Source organism: Canis lupus, chromosome 4 (assembly GCF_003254725.2).
Source record: "Canis lupus dingo isolate Sandy chromosome 4, ASM325472v2, whole genome shotgun sequence".
In the NCBI taxonomy this organism is placed as follows: Eukaryota; Metazoa; Chordata; class Mammalia; order Carnivora; family Canidae; genus Canis; species Canis lupus.
The window spans coordinates 4,602,626-4,624,642 of record NC_064246.1 but is presented as its reverse complement, the minus strand read 5'-3'; the positions used below and the strand labels follow the sequence as shown (position 1 = coordinate 4,624,642).

Sequence of the window (22,017 nt, the reverse complement as noted above, 5' to 3'; positions counted from 1 at the left end):
TTCAGTTTCTTATCTTTTGTCGTTTCTATGGAGAATGATTTCCTGTCTTGTCAAAAAAAAAAAAAGTCTGGTTAAAAGCATGTTGAGGATAAAAAGACATAAGATAGTATTTGGCCATTTTGAATTAGTCTATTCTAGGGGCGCCTGTGTGACTCAGTTTGTTAAGCATCTGCCTTCCGTTTGGGTCATGATTTTGGGGTCCTGGGATGGAGCCCTAGATCCATGACAGGCTACCATTTCAGCAAGGAGTCTGGTTGGCCCTCTCTCTGTGTCCCCTCCCCCACTTATGTGTGTGCTTGCACCCTCTCTCAAATACATAAGTAAATCTTTAAATTAGTCTGTATTCCAGGAGAAATTACATCTAGAAATTTATGAAACAACTGGCAAATATGATTGTAAAAATTCCTGTTCACAACCTTTACAGAATAATGAACAAGGGGAACTAGAACTTCTAGGAAAGATGTTTTGTGAACATTTAGAAGTGATCCTAAGGAGCTAGGAAGAGTTTAGTGAGTCTTGGCTAAATTTACTTTTTTGTTGGTTTGGATTGTAATTCCCTGGCAGGCCAGGGAAACTTGCAGAGAACAGTGCATTATTTCCTTTCTCTTTTCATCATCTTTCCTTTCTGCCCCTCCTCATTATTATTAGTAGAACAAATAACTATTCCTTTCAAATATATTCCTACAACTCAGGTGTATAAGTAAAAGAGGATATGTCTTCCCTTATCCCATGCCTCTGACTGACAGTATATTCTGGGACTGATGGTGGGGTTGGATTTCAGGAGAGCATTTCACAAAGTTCATGATGTTCTTGCATGTGAACTGGTTAATAGGAGGACTTTTAACTAAAATAATATTTTACCCACAATTTGTATGGGTTCTGTCTTTGGTCAGGGGTTATATATATACATATATACATATATATATATATATATATATGTATATATGTATGTAACACAGACATATATTGTCTTTGATCTTAGAAAAATTGGATAGGACAGAACTGGGAGAAGTAACTAATGTTGGATTGTTCAATGTGTAATATATATAAATGTAGAGTCCTACATTTACACATCATGTTATGATGTGTTAAGTCCTACCTCAATAGTTAGTTATGCAGGGGGCACCTGGCTCAATAGTAGAGTGTACAACTCTTGATCTTGGGGTTGTGAGTTCAAACCCCAACTGGGTATAGAGATTGCTTTAAAAATAAGTTAGCTGTACAAGAATAGGATAGAGAAGACCTGATTTGAAAGTTCTTCATGAGAATTTATGACTATAGAAACAAGTAAACAAGTAGATTTTCTCTTAGTGTCAGTGTCAGTATGTAACCTTTTTTTGATGAATGGATGGTTTGGCCATGGCTTTCTCAAATCTTAAATATATTAATTCACTTGGAATGTCTCAATTTTTCCCAAGGAGATACTTCAAAGGACAAGAATAACTTAAAAATGAAAGGTGTTTTTAACTGTTTTCTTTGGGATAGTAAACAATGGAAACATATAGCAATAGAGAAATCATTAGGTAAGTTGTGGTATCCATAGGTCAACATTGAAGAGATTAATGTGGTGATTCTGTGGCTATACAGAAAATGTTAATAAAAGAAGTAGGGCAGCCTGGGTAGCTCAGCGGTTTAGTGTCGCCTTCAGCCCAGGGCGTGATCCTGGAGACCCAGGATAGAGTCCCAGGTCAGGTTCCCTGCATGGAGCCTGCTTCTCCCTCTGCCTGTGTCTCTGCCTCTCTCTCTCTCTCTCTCTCTCTCTCTCTCTCTCTGTGTGTCTCTCTCTCGCTGTGTCTCTCATGAATAAATAAATAAAATCTTTTAAAATAAATAAAGTAGAACAGACATTACGTATCTATTTCAATTGTAAGAAAATTCTATTTACATCTTAATGAAAATTGAAAAAGGCATTTAAAACTAGTGAAAACTTTAAGCAAAATTATAATTAAATTTAAACGTTTAAATTTTTTTACATTTGAATCTTTATTATTTTTTAAAATTGTTTTTATTTTTCGGTATATTAGCTTCAGGTATATAACATAGTGATTCAGTTTCTCTATATGTTATGCTGTGCTCACCGCAAGTGAAGCTACTGTCTGTCACCACTAAATGCTATTATGATATCATTGACTATATTCCCTGTGCTGTGCCTTATATCTTATACCCCTGTGACTCCTAATTCCATAACTGGAAGCCTATATCTCACATTTTGCCCATACCCCCAATCCCCTCAGCCCTGGCAAACATCAGTTCTCTGTATTTAAGGTATGCTTCTGCTTTTTGTTTGTTTATTCATTTGTTCTTTTTTTTTTGTAGATTCCACATATGAGTAAAATTGTATGGCATTGGTCTTTTCTAGCCAATGGTTCAAAGCTAATGGCCAAGAATGAATTCTTGAGATGTCTTTGGTGCAAGCATGGTTTTATTAAAGCACGGAGACAGGACCGCTGGGCAGAAAGAGCTGTGCTGGGATCATGGGGGGTGGCTGATTATATACTTCCAGATTGGGAGGAAGTTAGGATGGCATAAGTCTTTAAGGTTTCCAGGACCTTGAGGGGGCTAGCTACTGTTAGAAAAAGCTCATTTATTACTGTTTAGTAAAACCTTAGTCATGAGGCCCTTCAGATGTATATTGGTGTGTCATATTCTTGGGGGATGATAGCCAATATGGGAGGGTAGAGATAAAGAAAGTTTCCAAAGGAATTTTTATATGTTAAAGTAGACTTACCTGGGGGTCAGGCTAAGATTGCCTTTTGCCTTTAAGTGTCAGCATTGAGGCAGCTGAGTCCCTAGAGGAATGCCACTCTATTTCAAGGACCTATTTCAAGGACCTGTCAATGGGCTATATAAGTAGTAAGGAAATTTAATTTTTCTGTTGCCTTTGTTTCCCACACACAAACATCCTTTCAAATTATTAGTATTTTCATTTTCTTTGGGTAAATACCCAGTACTGGAATTGCTGAATCATACAGTATTTATTTTTAATATTTTGAGGAACCTCCATACTGTTTTCTACAGTGGCTGCACCAGTTTACATTACATCAGCAGTGCATGAGAGTTCCTTTTTCTTCACGTCCTTACCGACACTTGTTATTTCTTATCTTTGTGATACTAGTCATTCTAACAGGTATAAGGTGATATCTCATGGTGGTTTTGGTTTATATTTCCTGGATGATGAGTGATGTTGAGCATCCTTTCATGTGTCTATTGATCATTTGTATATCTTCTTTGGAAAAATATTTATTCAGGTCCTTTGCCCATTTTAATTGATTATTTGTATTTTTGGTGTTGGGTTATGTAAATTCTCTATTATTTATCTTATCAGATATGTCATTTGCAAATATCTTCTATTCAGTAGGTTGCCTTTGGTTTGTTGATTGTTTCCTTCACTGTGCAGAAACTTTTTATTTTGATAAAGTCCCAATAGTTTATTTTTGTATTTGTTTCCCTAGGCTCAGGAGACATATCTAGAAAAATGTTGCTAAGGCCAATGTCTAAGAAATGACTGCCCATGTTTTCTTCTAGGAGTTTTTGGTTTCAGGACTCAATTAAGTCTAATCTATTTTGAGTTTATTTTTGTGTATGGTATAAAAAAGTAGCTCAGTTTCATTCATGCATGTAGCTGTCCAGTTTTCCCAACACCATTTGTTGAAGAGACATTATATACTCTTGCATCTTTTGTCATAAATTAATTGACCATAGAAGGGTGGGTTTATTTCTGAGCTCTTGATTCCGCTCTATTGAACTTTTTTTGTGCCAGTACCACATTATTTTGATTAGTACAGCTTTGTAATATAACTCAAAATCTGGGATTGTGATACCTCCAGGCTTGTCTTTCTCAAGATTGGTTTGGGTATTTGGGGTCTTTTGTGGTTCCATACAAATTTTAGGATTATTTGTTCTAGATCTATGAAAAATATGATTTGTATTTTGAAAAGGATTTCATTGAATCTTTTTAAAATTGATTTTTATTTATTTATTCATGAAAGACACAGAGAGAGAGGCAGAGACATAGGGAGAGAAGCAGGCTCCTCGCAGGGATCGATAAGGGCCTTGATCCCAGAACTCCTGGATCATGCCCTGAGCTGAAGGCAGACACCCAACTACTAAGCTACCCAGGTGTCCCAACAGTTATTCTTTATTTTTTTTTAAGATTTTATTTATTTATTCATGAGAGACACAGAGAGAGAGAGGCAGAGACACAGGGAGAGGGAGAAGCAGGCTCCATGCAGGGAGCCTGACGTGGGACTCGATTCCAGGTCTCCAGGATCAGGCCCTGGGCTGAGGGTGGCGCTAAACCGCTGAGCCACCCAGGCTGCCCTCAACAGTTATTCTTTAATATAAAATCTAGTCAGTGTTCAAATTTTAAATATTCTCATAATTTCTTTTACTTTAAAGTCATTTACAGTTTTTTAAAATTGGAATCCACATAAAGTCCATATATTGCAATTAATTGACGTATTTCTTAAGTTTCTTTTAATCTGTTTGTTCTCCCTCGATGTGTTTTGTTTGTTGAAGAAACAGACTTATTTGACAGTAGGGTTCCCCACTGTCTAGATTTGGGGAGCCACACCCTTGGAATGTCATTTGGCATGTTCCTGAGTCTTCTGCTTTCCTATGAATTAGGGGTTGGACGTAGTTATCATCCCTAGATTGGGGATACTTTTCACTCAGTCTCCCTTTAAGACCTCCTCTTTCTCTTTGATTTTAGGATTCTATATTTTTATTAGAGTTTAATTTTTTTTGTAGGCTTTATGCCCAACTGTGGAGCTTGAGCTCACAACCCCAAGATCAAGAACTGCATGCTCCACCAACTGAGCTAGCCAGGTGCCTCTAGAGTTTAATTTACTATTTATTGTTCATTATATGTGTTGTTTCCTTATCTATGAGTTTGAGTTTTTCTCCCTTCCTGAAAAAATAACAATGCCAATATGCCTGTTTTCTTTCCCTATTCTCTATCATTTTTATCTCCCTCTTTTCTATTCTCTCCTTCCCAGACTCTTCAGTAAATGGCAGAATAGACAAATTATGTGATGTGAGCTAACTGGAGTTAAGCAATATTTTTAAAATATGTTATCAAAATACAATTAGTGAAGTAAAATCAAATTATGTGAATATTTGATGCCTATAGGCACCTATACCTATAGGCCCTTCTCTTCACCAAAATATGAAGGCTAAGTTGGCCAGGAGTGTTGACCTCAAAGATGTCTCAGTGAAGTGAAAAAAAAAAAAAAAACATTTTTTTAAAAAGATTTTATTTATTTATTCATGAGCGACACAGATTGAGAGGGAGAGAGGCAGAGACACAGGCAGAGGGAGAAGAAGGCTCCACGCGGGGAGCCTGACATGGGACTTGATCCCGGCTCTCCAGGATTACACCCTGGGCTGAAGGCGGTGCTAAACCGCTGAGCCACCTGGGCTGCCTGAAAAAAAAATCTTTTTTTTAAAAGGACTTTATTAATCCTTGTCAATTTTTAAATTTTCTTCATAGATCTCATATTTGGATTCTGGCTATGTGATAATGAATGACACTTTGACATCTGATGTCATTGGTCGACGAGTTGAAGTTAATGGAGAACATGCAACAGTGCGATTTTCTGGTATTGTCCCTCCTGTGGCAGGTAATTTATAATTGTGTGTGTGTGTGTGCGTGTATGTATTTATTTATTTTAGAGTTTCTTTGTAGTGCTTTGTAACAATGATTTTGAAGAAACTAACAACCAATTTATAGATGCTTCCTGTATGCAATTATTGTGTTTGGGTAATAATATCCTGTGGTATTCTATGGTTTTATTGAATTTTACACTTATCTAATTATTTAGTGTTCCTATTTTATATTTAACCTTAAAATATCTTGTGAGTAAACTTTAAACAGTAACTAATAATCTTGAATTCTCATATCCTAACCTCAAAAACTAAGAATTTTTGGAAATTTCTTTTGTCACTAATCCCTGTGTATATGTAAGTAAAGCAGTTTAAATTGATATGCATATGATTTTGTGATATCTTTTTTCATGTATTATTTGGTACACATTTATGGGTTTTTTTATTTATTTTTTTAACATTTTATTTATTTGAGAGAGAGAGAAAGAGAGAGAGCAGGTACATGAATGGGGGGAGGGGCTGAGGGAGAGGGAGAAGCAGGTTCTCCATTGAGCAGGGAGCCTGATGCAGGGCTCTACTCCAGGACCCTAGGATCATGACCTGAGCCAAAGGCAGATGCTTAACTGACTGAGCCACCCAGGCACCCCCCTGTAGCATCATTTTGTTTACATTTTTTAATTGAGATATAATTGACATATGACAGTATATTAGTTTCAGGTGTACAAAATAATAACTTGATATTTGTATATATTGCAAAATGATCCCAAGATAGATCTAATTAACATCCATCACCATACATAGTTACAGAAGGTTTTTTTTTCTTTTAGACGGTATCATTGTGTTGTTTTTTAATTTATTATTTTAATTTCAGTATAGTGTACATACATTGTTATGTTGGTTTCAAGCATATCATATAGTGATTCAACAATCCTATGCATTACTCAGTGCTTGTCAAGATAAGTGTATTCTTAATCTCCTTCATGTAGTTTACCCATCCCCCCCACCCATCTCCCTTCTGGTAACCATCAGATTGTTCTCCTCGGTTAAGAGTCTGTTTCTTGGTTTATCTCTCTTTTTCCTCCCCTTTACTCCTTTGTTTTGTTTCTTAAATTCCACATAGTAGCAAAATCATATGGTATTTGTCTTTCTCTGACTTACTTCACTTAGCAATTTACTCACTAGCCATCCATGTTGTTGCAAATGGCAAGATTTCATTCTTTTTTATGGCTGAGTAATATTCCATTGTGTGTGTGTGTGTGTGTGTACTACCACCTCTTTTTTATTCATTTGTCAACTGATGGACACTTGGGCTGCTTCCATAATTTGGCTATTGTAAATAATGCTGCAGTAAACATAAGGATGCTCATATCTTTTTGAATTAATGTTTTCATATTCTTTGGATAAATACCCAGTAGTGGAATTACTGGATCATAGGGTAGGTCTATTTTTAACTTTTTGAGGAACCTCCCATACTATTTTCCACAGTGGCTGCACCATTTGGCATTCCCACCAACAGTACATGAGGGTTCCTTTTTCTCCACATCCTCACCAACACTTGTTTCTTATGTTTTGATGTTAGTCATTCCAACAGGTGTGAGGTGATTTTGCAATGTGGTTGTGATTTGTATTTCCCTGATGTCAAGGGGTGTTGAGAATCTTTTCATGGGTCTGTTGGTCATTGGAATGTCTTCTTTGAAGAAATGTCTATTTGTGTCTTCCCATTTTTAAACTTCCCATTTTAAATATATAAGTTCTTTATATATTGTGGATACTAACCCTTTATCAGATATGTCATTTGCAAATATCTTTTCCAGTTCCATAGATTACCTTTGTTTCCTTCTCTCTGCAGAAACTTTTTATTTTTTATTTTTTTAAGTTTTTACTTTTAAGTAATCTTTACACCCAACATGGAGCTTGAAATTACAACCCTGAGATCAAGAGTTGCATGCTCATATAGAGGTTCCTCAAAAAGTTAAAACTAGAACTACCCTACATCCAGCAATTGCACTACTAGGTATTTATCCAAAGGGAACAAAGATAGTGATTTGAAGGGGTATACATACCCCAGTGTTTATAGCAGCAATGTCCTCAATAGCCTAACTATGGAAAGAGCCCAAATGTCCATTCATGCAGGAATGGATAAAGAAGGGCACACACATACACACACTGGAATATTACTCAGCCATCAAAAAGAATGAAATGTTGCCATTTGCAATAATGTGGATGGAATTAGAGTGTATTAAGCTAAGCAAAATTAGAGAAAGATGAATACCATATGACTTCATTCATGTGAAATTTAATAAAACAGATGAATGTAGCATAAGGGAAGGAAAAACAGATAATAAAGTAAGATAAAAACAGAGAGGGAGGGAAACCATAAAAGACTCTTAACTATAGGGAACAAACTGAGGGTTGCTGGAGGAGAGATGGTTGGTGGGATGGGGTAATTGGGAGATGGGCATTAAAGAGGGCACTTGATGAAATGGTGGTATATGCAACTGATGAATCACTAAATTCTACGCCTGGAACAAGTAATACTATATGTTAACTAACTTGAATTAAAAAGAAAAAAAGAAAAGTTGCATGCTTCATTGACTGAGCCAGCCAGGTGCCCCTGTGATATAGTCTGAACAAAAGTTTCAACTGACCTGTGGGCAATTCTGAAGATAGGGTGGCCCTTCAGAGATTTTCCTGAGAAGAGGGGCTGGGCATTTATACCTGTGATGATCTATCGTGGAAAAGGGATGCCAGGCACTTTTTTTAGTGGAAAGGGGATGCCAGGCACTTTTTTTAGTGGAGACAATTCTTAGAAGTGGGCTCATAGTTGAGGGCTAATTGCCAGAAGCTAGTATTCTCAGCAGATGGTGGGCATAAATCCCACTTTCTAAAGGCAGATTGGAGTAGCACATCACAAATTCAGTAATACAGATGGAAGCTATTTCATGGTAATTTAGGGAATATGAAGTGGTACATATTATTTTCACTTATTAAATTGCCTGTTAGTTTGACATTTCCTACATATATTTATTATCAGGCAAGTTTTCCCCCTCAAATTATAATTCTGCAAAGAAAGAGCTTCTGTGTATTTACTCTATTAATTATCTCATCATATGGGACATTCTCTATTACTTTACCTCAATTGGTGCTACTTTGAATTTCTTTTAGAAGTCAACAGATGAAATTGGTACAAAGATGCAAAGAAATTGAACACAGATTTAGTAATTACTCCTGGGGCTGTTTCACTGGATGTTGTAGGGCTGTTGTGATAAATAAATAAATGAAGGTGTTTGAAGCATTTAGACTAGTTATCGGCACATAGTGTTAGCTATTGTTGTAGATAAACAGTTTTAAAATTTACTTAAAAAAGAAGGAAAGCAATTGTAATGTTTTGCAAATGGCTTGGGTTGGAAATTTAATTTCCTGAGATCATGTTCAGGTTTCTTGATATGCATAGTATCATATCCAGGTTTTTTTCAGTTTTTAATTTTAATTTAAAAAATACTTATTTCAGGGATCCCTGGGTGGCGCACTGGTTTAGCGCCTGACTTTGGCCCAGGGCACGATCCTGGAGACCCGGGATCGAATCCCACGTCGGGCTCCCTGCATGGAGCCTGCTTCTCCCTCTGCCTATGTCTCTGCCTCTCTCTCTCTCTCTCTCTCTCTCTCTCTGTGTGACTATCATAAATAAATAAAATTTAAAAAAATATTTATTTCAGAGAGAGAGTGCAAGTATGTGTGAGCATGTGCTTGGTGGGGAGGGGCAGAGGGAAAGGGAGATAAAATCAAAGTCTCAAGCAGACTGTACTGAATACTGTGCTGACGTGGGGCTCGGTCCCACAACCCTGAGACTATGATCTGAGCTGAAAGCAAGAGTTGGATGCTTAACCAACTGTGCCACCCAGGAGCCGCCATATGCAGATTTTAAAAAGAGTTTAAGTGAAGAGGATATGCTGTAGTGGGCATATGTTTTTATCTTATTTTATTTTTCCTTCCCTGTCCCTATGTTCATCTGTTTTATTTCCTCCCCTTAGAACAAAGATGTCCCAAGACTTGAAAGCATTATGTTCAGGTACATGGCAAAGAAGAATTAGGGTTGCTAATCACCTGACTTTAAGATAGGGAGATTATCCAGGTGGGCTCAGTGTAATCCCGAGGATCCTTGGAAGTAGAAGCAGAAGAGGGCAGTGCTGGAATGGAGTGTTCTAAGAAAGTTTCGACTGGCCAGTGTGGGCTTTGAAGATGAATGAGGGTCGAGAAGCCAAAGAATGTGTGCAGCCTCTAGAAGCTGGAGAAGGCAAGGCAACAAATTCTCCTCTGTAATCTCTGAAAGGGAACACAGCTCTGCAACACCTTGATTTTAGTTCAGTGAGACTGTCCTCAGGCTTCTTTTTCTTTTCTTTTAAAGATTTTATTTATTCATTTGAGAGAGAGAGAAACACCCAGAGAGCATGAACGGGGGTGGGGGGGTGGGGGGGAATAGTGGAAGAAAGAAAAGCAGACTCCCCACTGAGCAGGGAGCTTGACATGGGGCTAGCTCCCAGGACCCTGAGATCATGACCTGAGCTGAAGGCAGATGCTCAATCAACTGAGCCACCTAGGCACCCTGTCTTCAGTTCTGACCTCCAAAACTGTAAGACAATAAATTTGTGGGGGCGCCTGGGCAGCTCAGTCAGTTAAGCATCTTTTCTTTGGCTCAGGTCATGATTTCAGGGTCCTGGGATTAAGTTCTGTCCAGCTCCCTGCTCAGCAGGGAGCCTACTTCTCCCTCTCCCTCTGCCACTCCCCCTTCCCGCTACTTGAGTTCCCTTGCTCACTCTGCTATCTCTCCTAGATAAATAAAAAATCTTAAAAAAAATTTGTATGGTTGTATAGCAGCAATAGGAAATAGCCTAGATAATTGTGTGAGGTATTCTAAAATCATCCTTAGTGAATATAGTCAGATGCTAACTTCAAACATGTTATAACTGTATTTGAAGAGTCTGATTAGAATTGTTTTATTAATGTAGGAGTGAGGAAGCACTTTTTCTAAATTAATTTGTATCATGTGATGGTTAACTGATTTAATTAATGAAATAGTATCAGTAGATCTTTGATTAATATACATTTATATGCTTAAAATTATATATTCATTACTGGATATTCTTGTATCCATATACTTGGAGTTGCTGCAGATCAATCAATATATACATTATATTTTTATTTCTTCTTGGGTGATTGTCTTCATGGTTCTTTGCCCTTAGTTATTGTTTTGTAATATTTTTATGGTAACAAATCTGGTATTACTGTCTACCTATATACAGTGACTAAAGTAAATGGCCCTACAGTATTTTGGTTTCCATTTATTCTGTAGTAACAATGTTAATTTTAAATATAATAGTTGAAACATATTTCTTCTAAGTTCTTATGGAGATATTATTTATTTATTTATTTTTAAGAATTTATTTATTTATTCATGAGAGACAGAGGGGCAGAGACATAGGCAGAAGGAGAAGCAGGCTCCCTGCAGGGAGACCTATGTGGGACTCAATCCCAGAACCCTGAGATCATGACCTGAGCTGAAGGCAGATGCTTAGCTGACTAAGCCACCCAGGCACCACTTTTCTTGTGTTTTAGAGGACCATTATAATTCCCATGATGAAAGAAAAAAAAAAAAAAAAGGGTGTCTGGATGGCTCAGTCGGTTGAGCACTTGCCTTCAACTCAGGTCATGATCCTGGTCCCTGCTCAGTGGGAGTCTGCTTCTCTCTCTACTCTCACCCTACTCATGCTTACACATTCTCTATCTCTCCCTCTGTCTGTGTCTCTCAAATAAATAACATCTTTAGGAAAAAAAAGCAGATTTTTTTTTTTTAGGTCTTGGATGATGTTTTTAATATACTTATATAACAATATTTTCTTATAGTTTCATTTAGTAACAGCACTCACTAATCTTCTGGGCCAACTTTGAAGCCTTGCTGCTGTTTCCTTTTTTTTGTTTGTTTGTTTAGTATCAAAATAATATATGAGTGTGGTAAAATATAGTGCCTAAGGACTTACGATGAAAAGCAGTAGTGTCCAGCTGGTGGGTGTTCTTTTCACTGATTGGTTGTAGGTGTTTTCTTGGTTAAGCCTATTTAATTGAGGTCACGTGTATATTTTCAGTTATGAGATGTTTTCTTCCAAGATTATCTTGGATAATTTTTACCCTTCCATTTTTCCTGCTTTTTCTTTCTGGCACTCCTGTTGGCTGCATATGGGATTTCCTAGATTGATCTTCTACATTCCTTTTTTTCTTCCTTACATTTGGTTTGAAAAAATTGTGTTTGTCTTCTAAAATTTCCCATGTTTTGGATTCTTCTGATTACATCCACATGATGTCATTAACATGTGCTTCTGTCTGTACATTTCCTATAAATTCGTAGTTTTATATATGGTTTACTAGATTTAGGCTTGATATCTCTTTTTTTTGTATGAATATTCTTTAGTTGATGTGTACTTCAGTCAGGAGGCACATAATGTTTGGCAGTATCACTTTTTGTGATGTTAGCAGCTCTTGATGAACATTTTTATATGGATTATTAGGGGTTGTCAAGATGGTAGAATTCTAATAATTTTCTTTTATCATTCTTCTGATGGACAGCTTATATCGTGGAAAATTTGTGTTAATTCCGTCCTTTCCAAAATAATTGGGTGCTTGAAAGGCAGGAGATAAATGTTAGATTTTTTTCCCTTTTATTTATTAGTCTTCATTAAGATGAATTGATTGACTTAGAAAACCCAATGAATTTTTAAAAATCTTTATAAAGTCATGGGTTTAAGCATATTTGATCTGTTTGAGTCCATTGCTGTTATCCTTATTGATGCTCAAATTGTCCCTTATTAGGGAGAAAGAGGCAGGAGAGGGAGAAGTGGACTCCCCACTGAGCAGGGAGCCGGATGCTGGACTCGATCCAAGGACCCTGAGATCATGGTCTGAGCTGAAGGAGACGCTTAACCAGTTGAGCCACCCAGGTGCCCACATCTCGCATGGCAATTTCTCCAAAGGCCTGCTTTTTTTTTTTTTTTTAAGTGGCCAATAGTATTTGGAGGCCATAACCTGACCTCTAGGGGTGTTAATTCCTGATGGGTTAGTTGTTGTTTCTGGCTATGTTTGGTCGACACAGCTATATTTGTTTATATATATTAATTCCTAGAATTAGAATAGGCTTAAGGAGGACGTGTATTTTTTTAGTACTTGTTATAAAAGTTTCAAACATAGAGCAGAGAATAGTATAAGGAATACTTGTATATACTTGTATGTCAATTTAACATTGCTAACATTCTGCCTTCTTTGCTTCATCACTTTTAATTTTTTGCCTAAGCATTTTAAACAAAATGATATGCACAGTAGCATTTCATCTCTAAATACTTCACCATGTATCTCGAAAAAGTAACATTTTCTTACAGAATAGTATGTACACTTCAAACTCAAATTTTGATTCATATTATGTTAGCGAATAGAGTTCTTTTATGGTTTATGTAAGCCAATCAATAAACCAGATTATTGAAAAACTTTGTCCTAATTAACTTCGTGGTTTATAGTCTTTGAAGATTACTCCTAAGGTGGCATGCATCTATTCTTTAAAATGGGTAATCATATAGTCCTTCAAAATGATAGGTCTTCCTTTTTTAGTGTGGTTGACATGCACAGGTGTACAACATAGCGATTGGACAACTCTGTAGTTATGCTATGCTCACTGCAAGTGTAGCTACCATTTGTCACTGTACAGTGCTACTACAATACCATTGACTGTATTCCCTACCCTGACCTTTCATTTCCATGACTCGCTCATTCCATAACTGGAAGCCTGTACCTCCCACTCCCCTTCAGCCATCTTTCCCATCCCCCCAAATGCCCCTTCCTTCAAGGAAACCATCAGTTCTCTATGGGTCTGTTTCTGCTTGGTTTATTTTGATTTTTAGATTCCTTGTGAAGTCGTGATATTTTTCTCTGTCTGACTTATTTCAGCAAAATTTTAGGTGTTTTAACCTGTTTATACCATTAAAATTCTGCACTATCCTTTGTCTTGATTAATTTTATGTATTTTATTTTTATATTTAATTTTTTTTTAAGAGAGCACATGCATGTGAGTGAGGGTGATATGGGATGGGGGGTGGCGGGGGAGGGGCGGGGGCAGAGGGAGAGTAGGCTCCATGCCAGTGGCCTTGATCTCATGACCCTGAGAACATAACCTGAGCTGAAACCAAGAGTCAGATGCTTATCCAACTGAGCCACTTAAGTGCCCCTTTTTTATTAATTTTAGTTGTGAGTTTCTTATTCCCTCATATAAAGAAAATCTGAGTCTAATTGTTACTGTTATACTTTTTTTTTTGCCAAAGAAGAAAGTTGTTTATTTAACATTTTAAGGCTTTTGTAGCATTTATTTATCCACTTTAGGTTTTTGACATTATTAATGAGTTGAGTTATATTGCCCAAGGTATTTCTTTTTTTTTAAGTGATCTCTGTGCCCAACGTGGGGCCTGAACTTACTTCCCTGAGATCAAGAGTCACATGCTCTATGGACTGAGCCAGCCAGGTGCCTCTAAAGTATTTCACAGCTTTTATTGAACTAATACATATATTGAGAATCAGAGTCAACACAAATTATTTGGTAGCAAATTTCTACATGAAATATGTATAATAGTGCTGTTCTTTAAGAAATTTTCAGATGAATCATGCTTTTGTCCTCCTACCACAGCAAATAGAAATGTATATGTGTGTTTAAATGTGGTGATGACAGGATATGTTTTCATGTTCTGGGAGTTGATGGAAGAAATGGCTAAATTTACTACTTGTTGTCTAGAAGAACATTTAAACATTGTGTTAAAGCCAAAGTTGTTGGGGTGCCTGGGTGGTTCAGTTGGTTAAGCATCTGCCTTCGGCTTAGATCGTGATCCCAGGGTCCTGGGATGGAGCCCCATGTAGGGCTCTTTGCTCAGTGGGGAGCCTGCTTCTCTCCCTCTGCCTGCTGCTCCCCCTGCTTGTGGTCTCTCTCTCTCTCTCTCTCTAATAAATGAATAAAATCTTAAAAAAACAAAAACCACCCAAAGTTGTTGTCTTTGACAGACACATGATAGAATTCAGATGAAAAATCATAAATAGTGTAACTTAAATAAGTAATGCATTTAATTATTTCAGGATGCTTTTTATAGCTTATTTATTACTGGTGTGTAGCCCTGCTTAAAATTGGTGGCAGATTTTATTATAGGAGTGATAGGCACTTGGTAATTTGTAACTTCAAGTGTTTTAGGCCCCTGGTCATTCCATATTTATAGATGCAAAAAATTTGGTACTCAAGTGTGTACTTGTTTGAGGCTTTGGACAGATGTGGGATTGCTTCCTGAGAGAGAATGATTGCTCCTGAGTGGTATTTCTGTAGCTCACATTTGCACTAAAGTGGATGGCCCTCTACTTTGAAGGGTCGTTATGAGGATTCAGTGAATTAATATATATATAAAGCATTTAGACCTATGCCTGGTAGGAAGTAAGAGCTTTTTGAATGTTAGATATTATTGGTTTTGCTGTTCTTATTGTTGTGAATCAGAAAAAAAAAAAAAAGAAAACCTCTTTTCTCAGCACAACTTCATTTCCATCTATAGGAAAATCATCATAGAATATTGATTTTTGTTAGAGTGTGGTACTCATTGCCATCTGTCAGGAAATTTATGTATAAATTTAAAAATCTATTAATTTACAACCCTCAGGGCCAGAAAGTGTGGTTGTTAATAAATTAAACTTTATCCTTCTCAATCCTGTGCCTTATATTTGGATTAGCAATATATGATACCTTCTCTTAGTTTGAAATTGTTGTCATTTCACTGTAATTAGAAACCTAGCCAAGATAACATCTGTTGAAGAAGGGAAGTCTAATGCAGTGTGCCTGGGGTACTTGTTAAAAATATAAATTCTCGGGGATGGTAGAGGCTGTGTAGCGTCGCTGTTACTCTGAGGAGAGAACAGTCGGTAGCGGGGTGCAAAAATGCAGAGCAATAAAACCTTTAACTTGGAGAAGCAAAACCATACTCCAAGGAAGCATCATCAGCATCACCACCAGCAGCACCATCAGCAGCAACAGCAGCAGCCACCACTGCCACCAATACCTGCAAATGGGCAACAAGCCAGCAGCCAAAATGAAGGCTTGACTATTGACCTGAAGAATTTTAGGAAGCCAGGAGAGAAGACCTTCACCCAACGTAGCTGGCTCTTGGTGGGCAATCTTCCTCCTGATATCATTGAAGAGGAGATGAGGAAACTATTTGAGAAATATGGGAAAGCAGGAGAAGTCTTCATTCATAAGGATAAGGGCTTTGGTTTTATCTGCTTGGAAACACGAACCTTAGCGGAGATTGCCAAAGTAGAATTGGACAACATGTCACTTTGTGGGAAGCAGATGCGTGTGCGCTTTGCCTGCCGTAGTGCATCCCTTACAGTCTGAAACCTTCCTCAGTATGTTTCCAATGAACTGCTGGAGGAAGCCTTTTCCGTGTTTGGCCAGGTGGAGAGGGCTGTAGTCATTATGGATGATCGAGGAAGGCCCTCAGGAAAAGGCATTGTTCAATTCTCAGGGAAGCCCGCTGCTCGGAAAGCTCTGGACAGGTGCAGTGAAGACTCCTTCCTGCTAATCGCATTTCCTCGGCCTGTGACTGTGGAGCCCATGGACCAGTTGGATGATGAAGAGGGACTTCCAGAGAAACTGGTTATAAAGAATCAGCAATTACACAAGGAGCAAGAGCAGCCACCCAGATTTGCATAGCCTGGCTCCTCTGAGTACGAGGATGCCATGCGCTGGGAGGCACTGATTGAGATGGAGAAGCAGCAGCAGGACCAAGTGGACTGCAACATCAAGGAAGCTCGTGAGAAGCTGGAGATGGAGATGGAGGCTGCTCGCCATGAGCACCAGGTCATGCTAATGAGACAGGATTTGATGAGGCATCAAGAAGAACTTAGGAGGATGGAAGAGCTGCACAACCAAGAAGTGCAAAAACGAAAGCAACTGGAGCTCAGGCAAGAGGAGGAGTGCAGGCGCCGAGAGGAAGAGATGCAGCGGCAACGGGAAGAAATGATGCAGCGATAGCAGGAAGGATTCAAGGGAACATTCCCTAATGTGAGAGAACAGGAGATACGGATGGGGCAGATGGCTATGGGAGGTGCTATGGGCATAAACAATAGAGGTGCCATGCCCCCTGCTCCAGTGCCAGCTGGTACCCCAGCTCCTCCAGGACCTGCCACTATGATGCCAGATGGAACCTTGGGATTGACCCCACCAATAACTGAACGCTTTGGCCAGGCTGCTACAATGGAAGGAATTGGGGCAATTGGTGGAACCCCTCCTGCATTCAACCGTGCAGCTCCTGGAGCTGAATTTGCTCCAAACAAACGTCGCCAATACTAATAAAAATTTCAATGTCTAGTTTCCCAAAAACCCTTAAAAGCAGGACCCTTTTTGGACTAGCCAGAATTCTGCCCTGGAAAAGTGTTAGGGATTCCTCCCAATAGTTAGGTCTTCCTTGCCTGTACTACTTTGAGGGAGTTTACTGGAGGCTGAAGGCAAGGGAGGGGCGATATTTAACAAATCAGTTCTGTGTGGTATATCGTTTAACTAATTGATTCTGTGTGGTGCATTCCTGAAGTCTCATGTGATTGTTGAGGGTCTTGGGGGGGGGGCGGTGTGGAACCATGGCAAAATGGATCCAGTTAGAGCCCCCATTAATCTTGATCATTCCATTCTTGTCCATCCTGTTCTTTTTGCTTTCTCATTCTTATATCCTCCAACCCCATAGACACTGCCACATATACCACAAAAACAAGCATCCCCCTATGACCTTAGCCCCATTTCATTCACTCACAGGTGGGAATTCAGGCAAATGTCCACAGAGGTCACAGACAACATACATATGATTCTGTTATATCCAGTATATTACCCCTTCATGTTCTAAGGAAGACCTTTCTCTTAGAGATTTTCATTTTAGTGTATCTTTAAAAAATCTTGTGTTAAGTTGCCTCCATCTTTTTTCTGGGTAAGGACAACCCAGGAAGGGCCCTTTTATGTCTATGATGCTGTTCACAGCTTTTGATAGTCCTAGTACAATCTTGGGAACAGGGTTGCTGTATGCTGAAGGTCAGACAGTAGCTCTTAGCCTTGCCTATCTTAGGTAGTTATGCTGTGCATTTTTTTTATTGGTGTACCATGTTTGATTTGTCCCTGATACCTTTGGAGTTTTTCTGAGAAATGGAGCAGTAATGCAGCATCAACTTATTAAAATACGTTTTAAGCCTTTAAAAAAAATAAATAAAATAAAAATATAAATTCTCAGATTCTATATCCAGAGATTCTTTTTTTTTTTTTTTTTAAGATTTTTTCATGAGAGACAGAGACATAGGTAGAGGGAGAAGCAGGCTCCCCTCAGGGAGCCTGATGCGGAACTTGATCCCAGGATCCCGGGATCATGACCTGAGCCAAAGGCAGATATTCAACCACTGAGCCACCCAGGTGCCCTATATCCAGAGATTCTAATTGAGTAGGCTGGAGTTATGGCTTAGGACTCATTTTTTTAGCATGCTCTCTCGAAGATTCTGATTCCACACTTTTGAGAATGGTTGAGTGTTTATTCCTTAGGAATAGCCACTTGTGCAACACCAGTGAATATGTGGTAAAGCTGTTACCAGGTAGGATGTGTTCATCATTAGCTAATTTGATGCTTCTTATCCAAGCACTCTTGGGACAATTGACTATCAGCTTAGGAAACGTTTTCTTCTAATGAACTAAGAAGTTTCTTCTTTTATAAAATCTATTTATTTGAGAGAGAGAGATAGTGAGAGACAGGACAAGTGGGGGGCGGGGCGAGGGGCAGAGAAAGAGCCCTGATATGGGGCTTGACCCCAGGACCCTGGGATCGTGACCTGAGCCGAAGGCCGACGCTTCACCGACTGAGCCACCCAGGCACCCCAAACAAAAGTTTCTACTACTGGTCAAGAGAATTGCATCTTTTTCTTGTTGCAAGGAAGGCCAGAGCTAGATTTTGTACGACATTGCTATTTTTTTAGTAATTCTCTGCTTTTTAAGTGCTTCTTATCCCTCCTCCCCATCACCCCCTTTTTGTTAATGGGTTTTAATCTCCCTGCACCTAGTTTTCTTTTCCCTGATTTTTTTTAAATTATAAATTATTGCAAATGTTTTTTTAGACATACAGAATACAAAAGCAAAAGACTGCTTCCAGGTGACAATGACATGTTCCTAGAGCACAACTGCCTTAGGATAGCGCTGAAGACAAACCTACTTCTAATTTCAGAGAACCTGAGGCAGTTTAGACAAATCTTATAATTGTGTGATTTCAGCCACTGAGATATCGAAACTTTGACTTTGTTTCAGCTATGAGCTGTTGTCAGTAGTTGAAGCCTCTAAACATGTGCCCTCTCTGAGGAGAGTAATTTTGTAAAGACCAACACCGAATGAATCAGATTAGTAACATTGCTTAATAGAGATGGAAGATTCTGTATTTCTCATAATCACCCTAAGTCCGTTATTTACATTAGACTTCCACTCTGGGTGGTGTACATTTTATGGGTTATGACAAATGTACAATGACTTCATCCACCATTATAATATTGCATAAGATAGTTTCAGTGGGCTAACAATTCTCTGTGCTTTGCCTGTTCATCTCTTCCTCCTCCCTAAACCCGGTAACCCCTGATAATTGTCTCTATAGTTTTGCCTTTTTTTCCTGCCACTTAGTAATGTGCATTTAAATTTCCTCCTTATCTTTTTATGGCTTGATAGCTCATTTCTTTTTAATGCCTAAATAATATTCCATTGTCTGGAGGTATCACAGTTTGTCCATGCTTCCAGTTGTGGCAATTATGAAGAAAGCTGCTATAAATATCTGTGTGGGGACACCTGGGTGGCTCAGCAGTTGAGTATCTGCCTTTGGCTCAGGGCGTGATCTCGGAGTCTCGGGATTGAGTTCTGCATCAGGCTTCTTGCATGGAGCCTGCTTCTCCCTCTGCTGTATCTCTGCCTCTCTCTCTGTCTTTCATGAATAAATAAATAAAATCTATTTTAAAAAGTCTGTGTGCCGGCTCTTGTGTGGACATAACTCATTGGGTAGATACCAAGAAATATGATTGCTGGTTCATTGAATTCATCATTTTTAATTCTTGTTTTAGTGAAGTACCTGATCACAATTGTTTTTTCATGTGTCTTGATGTCCAGGGACAGAATGAATCACCCCTCCTGGCCAGACTGTTTAGGCTTGGGTTTTATTTATCATTGTAGATAAATAAGCCTATATTCTAGTGTCCGTTTCAGTCTTTTGCATTTTTGAATTGAGTAGATTAGGCTAATCAGGGCCTTACCACCTGTGGTATAGAGAAGGCAGGAGCCTGGATCTTACAGTGTTGGGATCCAACTGATGAGGTTGGTCCCGCCTAGCTGCCACTTCTGTCTACTTTCTCATCTCTACTGGCTCTGTACTTGCTACGCTGTCTTCAGTGGATGGAGTAATAGCTTGCTAAGCAAGAGGTATGCTTCATCAGAGTTACAGCTGATGACAGTTGCATGCTGGCCTTGCTCTTTCTACCTGTATTTGAGAAGTGACTTGTTCCTTGCAGTATGAAAGCATGGCCTTCTTAGTAATGTCCATCAACTCAATTCTTTCTGATGCTTTTATGATGAATAACCTTACTTATATTTATTTCTTATATAAAGGCCTTTGACAAAAAGTGGATTAAGCACAGAAGAATTGTGTGTATGTGCTAAGAATTTGGTCTTTTTTTTTTTTTTTGCTATGTTATTTTAGCAAGCATGACATAATAAAATATACTTGGTCTCTGCCTCAGGTTCCTGACACAAAGCTCCTCAAACCCATGTAACTTTGTATGTGATAGGGTGCGAGGATCATATTTTGTTTTTTAATCTTGAAAATAAAAACTGCCAGGGTGCCTGGGTGGCTCAGTTGCTTAAGCATCTGCTTTCGGCTTAGGTTGTGATCCCACGGTCCTGGGATTGAGCCCTGCATTGGGCCCCCTGCTCAGTGGGGAGTCTGCTTCTCCCTTTTCTGCTACCTCTTCCCTTGCTTGTGCTCACTCTCTGTCTCTCAAATGAATAAATAAAATCTTTTTAAAAACCCCACAAAATTTCCAGGGGGTGCCTGGATTGTGCTCAGTCCTTTGAGCCTCTGATTCTTGATTTTGGCTCAGGTCATGATTTCAGGGTCCTGGGATTAAGCCCTAACTCTGACGGGCTTCTGACCAGTCTCTCCCTCTCTCTCTGTCCTTCCCCCTGCTCGCACTCTCTATCTAAAATAGATCTTAAAAAAATAATAATAAAAATAAAAATTTCCAGTTATTTTACCAGCAAAAGATGGGCTTATTTAGGGGTGCCTGGCTGGCTTAGTTGGTAGAGCATGTGACTCTTGATCTTGGGATCATGAGTTTAAGCCCTATGTTGGGTATGGAGATTACCTAAAAACATGACTATTAAAAAAAAAAAAAAAGGCTTTTTAGGAATAAAAGAATTGCAATCCAGGGCAAATAAACTGGCAAGGGACACCTGGGTGGCTCAGCAGTTGAGTGTCTGCCTTAGGCTTAGGGCGTGATCCCGGGGTCCTGGGATCAAGTCCCACATGGGGCTCCCCCCAGGGAGCCTGCTTCTCCCTCTGCCTGTGTCTCTGCCTTTCTCTCTCTGCGTCTTTCATGAATAAATAAACAAAATCTTTAAAAAATAAAAACCAATAAACTGGCAAAACCCAGGCAAATTAGAGGGAATAAAAGGAGAGGCATGCTTTTTTAAGGAGGAAAGGGGTAAGTTGAGAAGGCTGTTATAAATTACAAGTCCATTAGAATGAACTGGGAGTTTATAGTATGGTGGCTTTTCATTGGCTGAGCTACTGCCCAAAGTATAAAGAAAGCCTCTCTTCTTCTGGAATTGTAGAGTAGTATCTGGGTGCAAGGTCAAGTTCGGCTCTTCCTGTTGGGTCTGCAGCTGACTACCAGTGATGGTAGGGCATGAGAGCTCCCTCTGTGAAATCACCTGGACTACATTTTAGTGAAATTTTCTATTACTGATTTTCATGTTCTAATATTCAGTCTTAAGCCCCCCCCCCCCCCCCGCCCCGTTCCTGACGCCAAGAGCTTCTAAAGAAGGCCCTTGGAATCTCCAGAGATGGGTGTCTTTTTGTAGGCTAATGATGACTGGTGGTCAGGGTCCCCTAGAGAGCTTCAGGATGGGGGGCTTATCACCAGAAAGAATACACCTTAATTAGGAGGTTGGAACTTTCTGCCTCACCGCTACCCTCAGGTGGGGCAGCGGGGAGTTGGGTGGTGGTGGGGAAAAGGGGCTGGAGATCAGTAGTCACTCATGCCTACCCAAGGAAGTCTCCATGAAAATACCTAAACTGT

The 22,017-nt window shown here is 39.0% G+C and overlaps 1 protein-coding gene and 1 pseudogene across 5 annotated transcripts in view; both read left to right on the top strand.

The window, feature by feature from the left end:
• TBCE (tubulin folding cofactor E) overlaps positions 1-22,017 on the top strand; it is a 111,476-nt gene that overhangs the window by 44,648 nt on the left and 44,811 nt on the right. For all 5 annotated transcript variants that reach the window (XM_035714991.2, XM_025448635.2, XM_049108749.1 and 2 more), the window contains one exon: positions 5,492-5,621. In XM_035714991.2, the coding sequence (XP_035570884.1) occupies positions 5,522-5,621 (100 nt within the window). In that variant the 5' untranslated portion in view covers positions 5,492-5,521. The remainder of the gene's footprint in view (positions 1-5,491; positions 5,622-22,017) is intronic.
• On the top strand, positions 15,513-17,044 carry LOC112660895 (non-POU domain-containing octamer-binding protein-like; annotated as a pseudogene).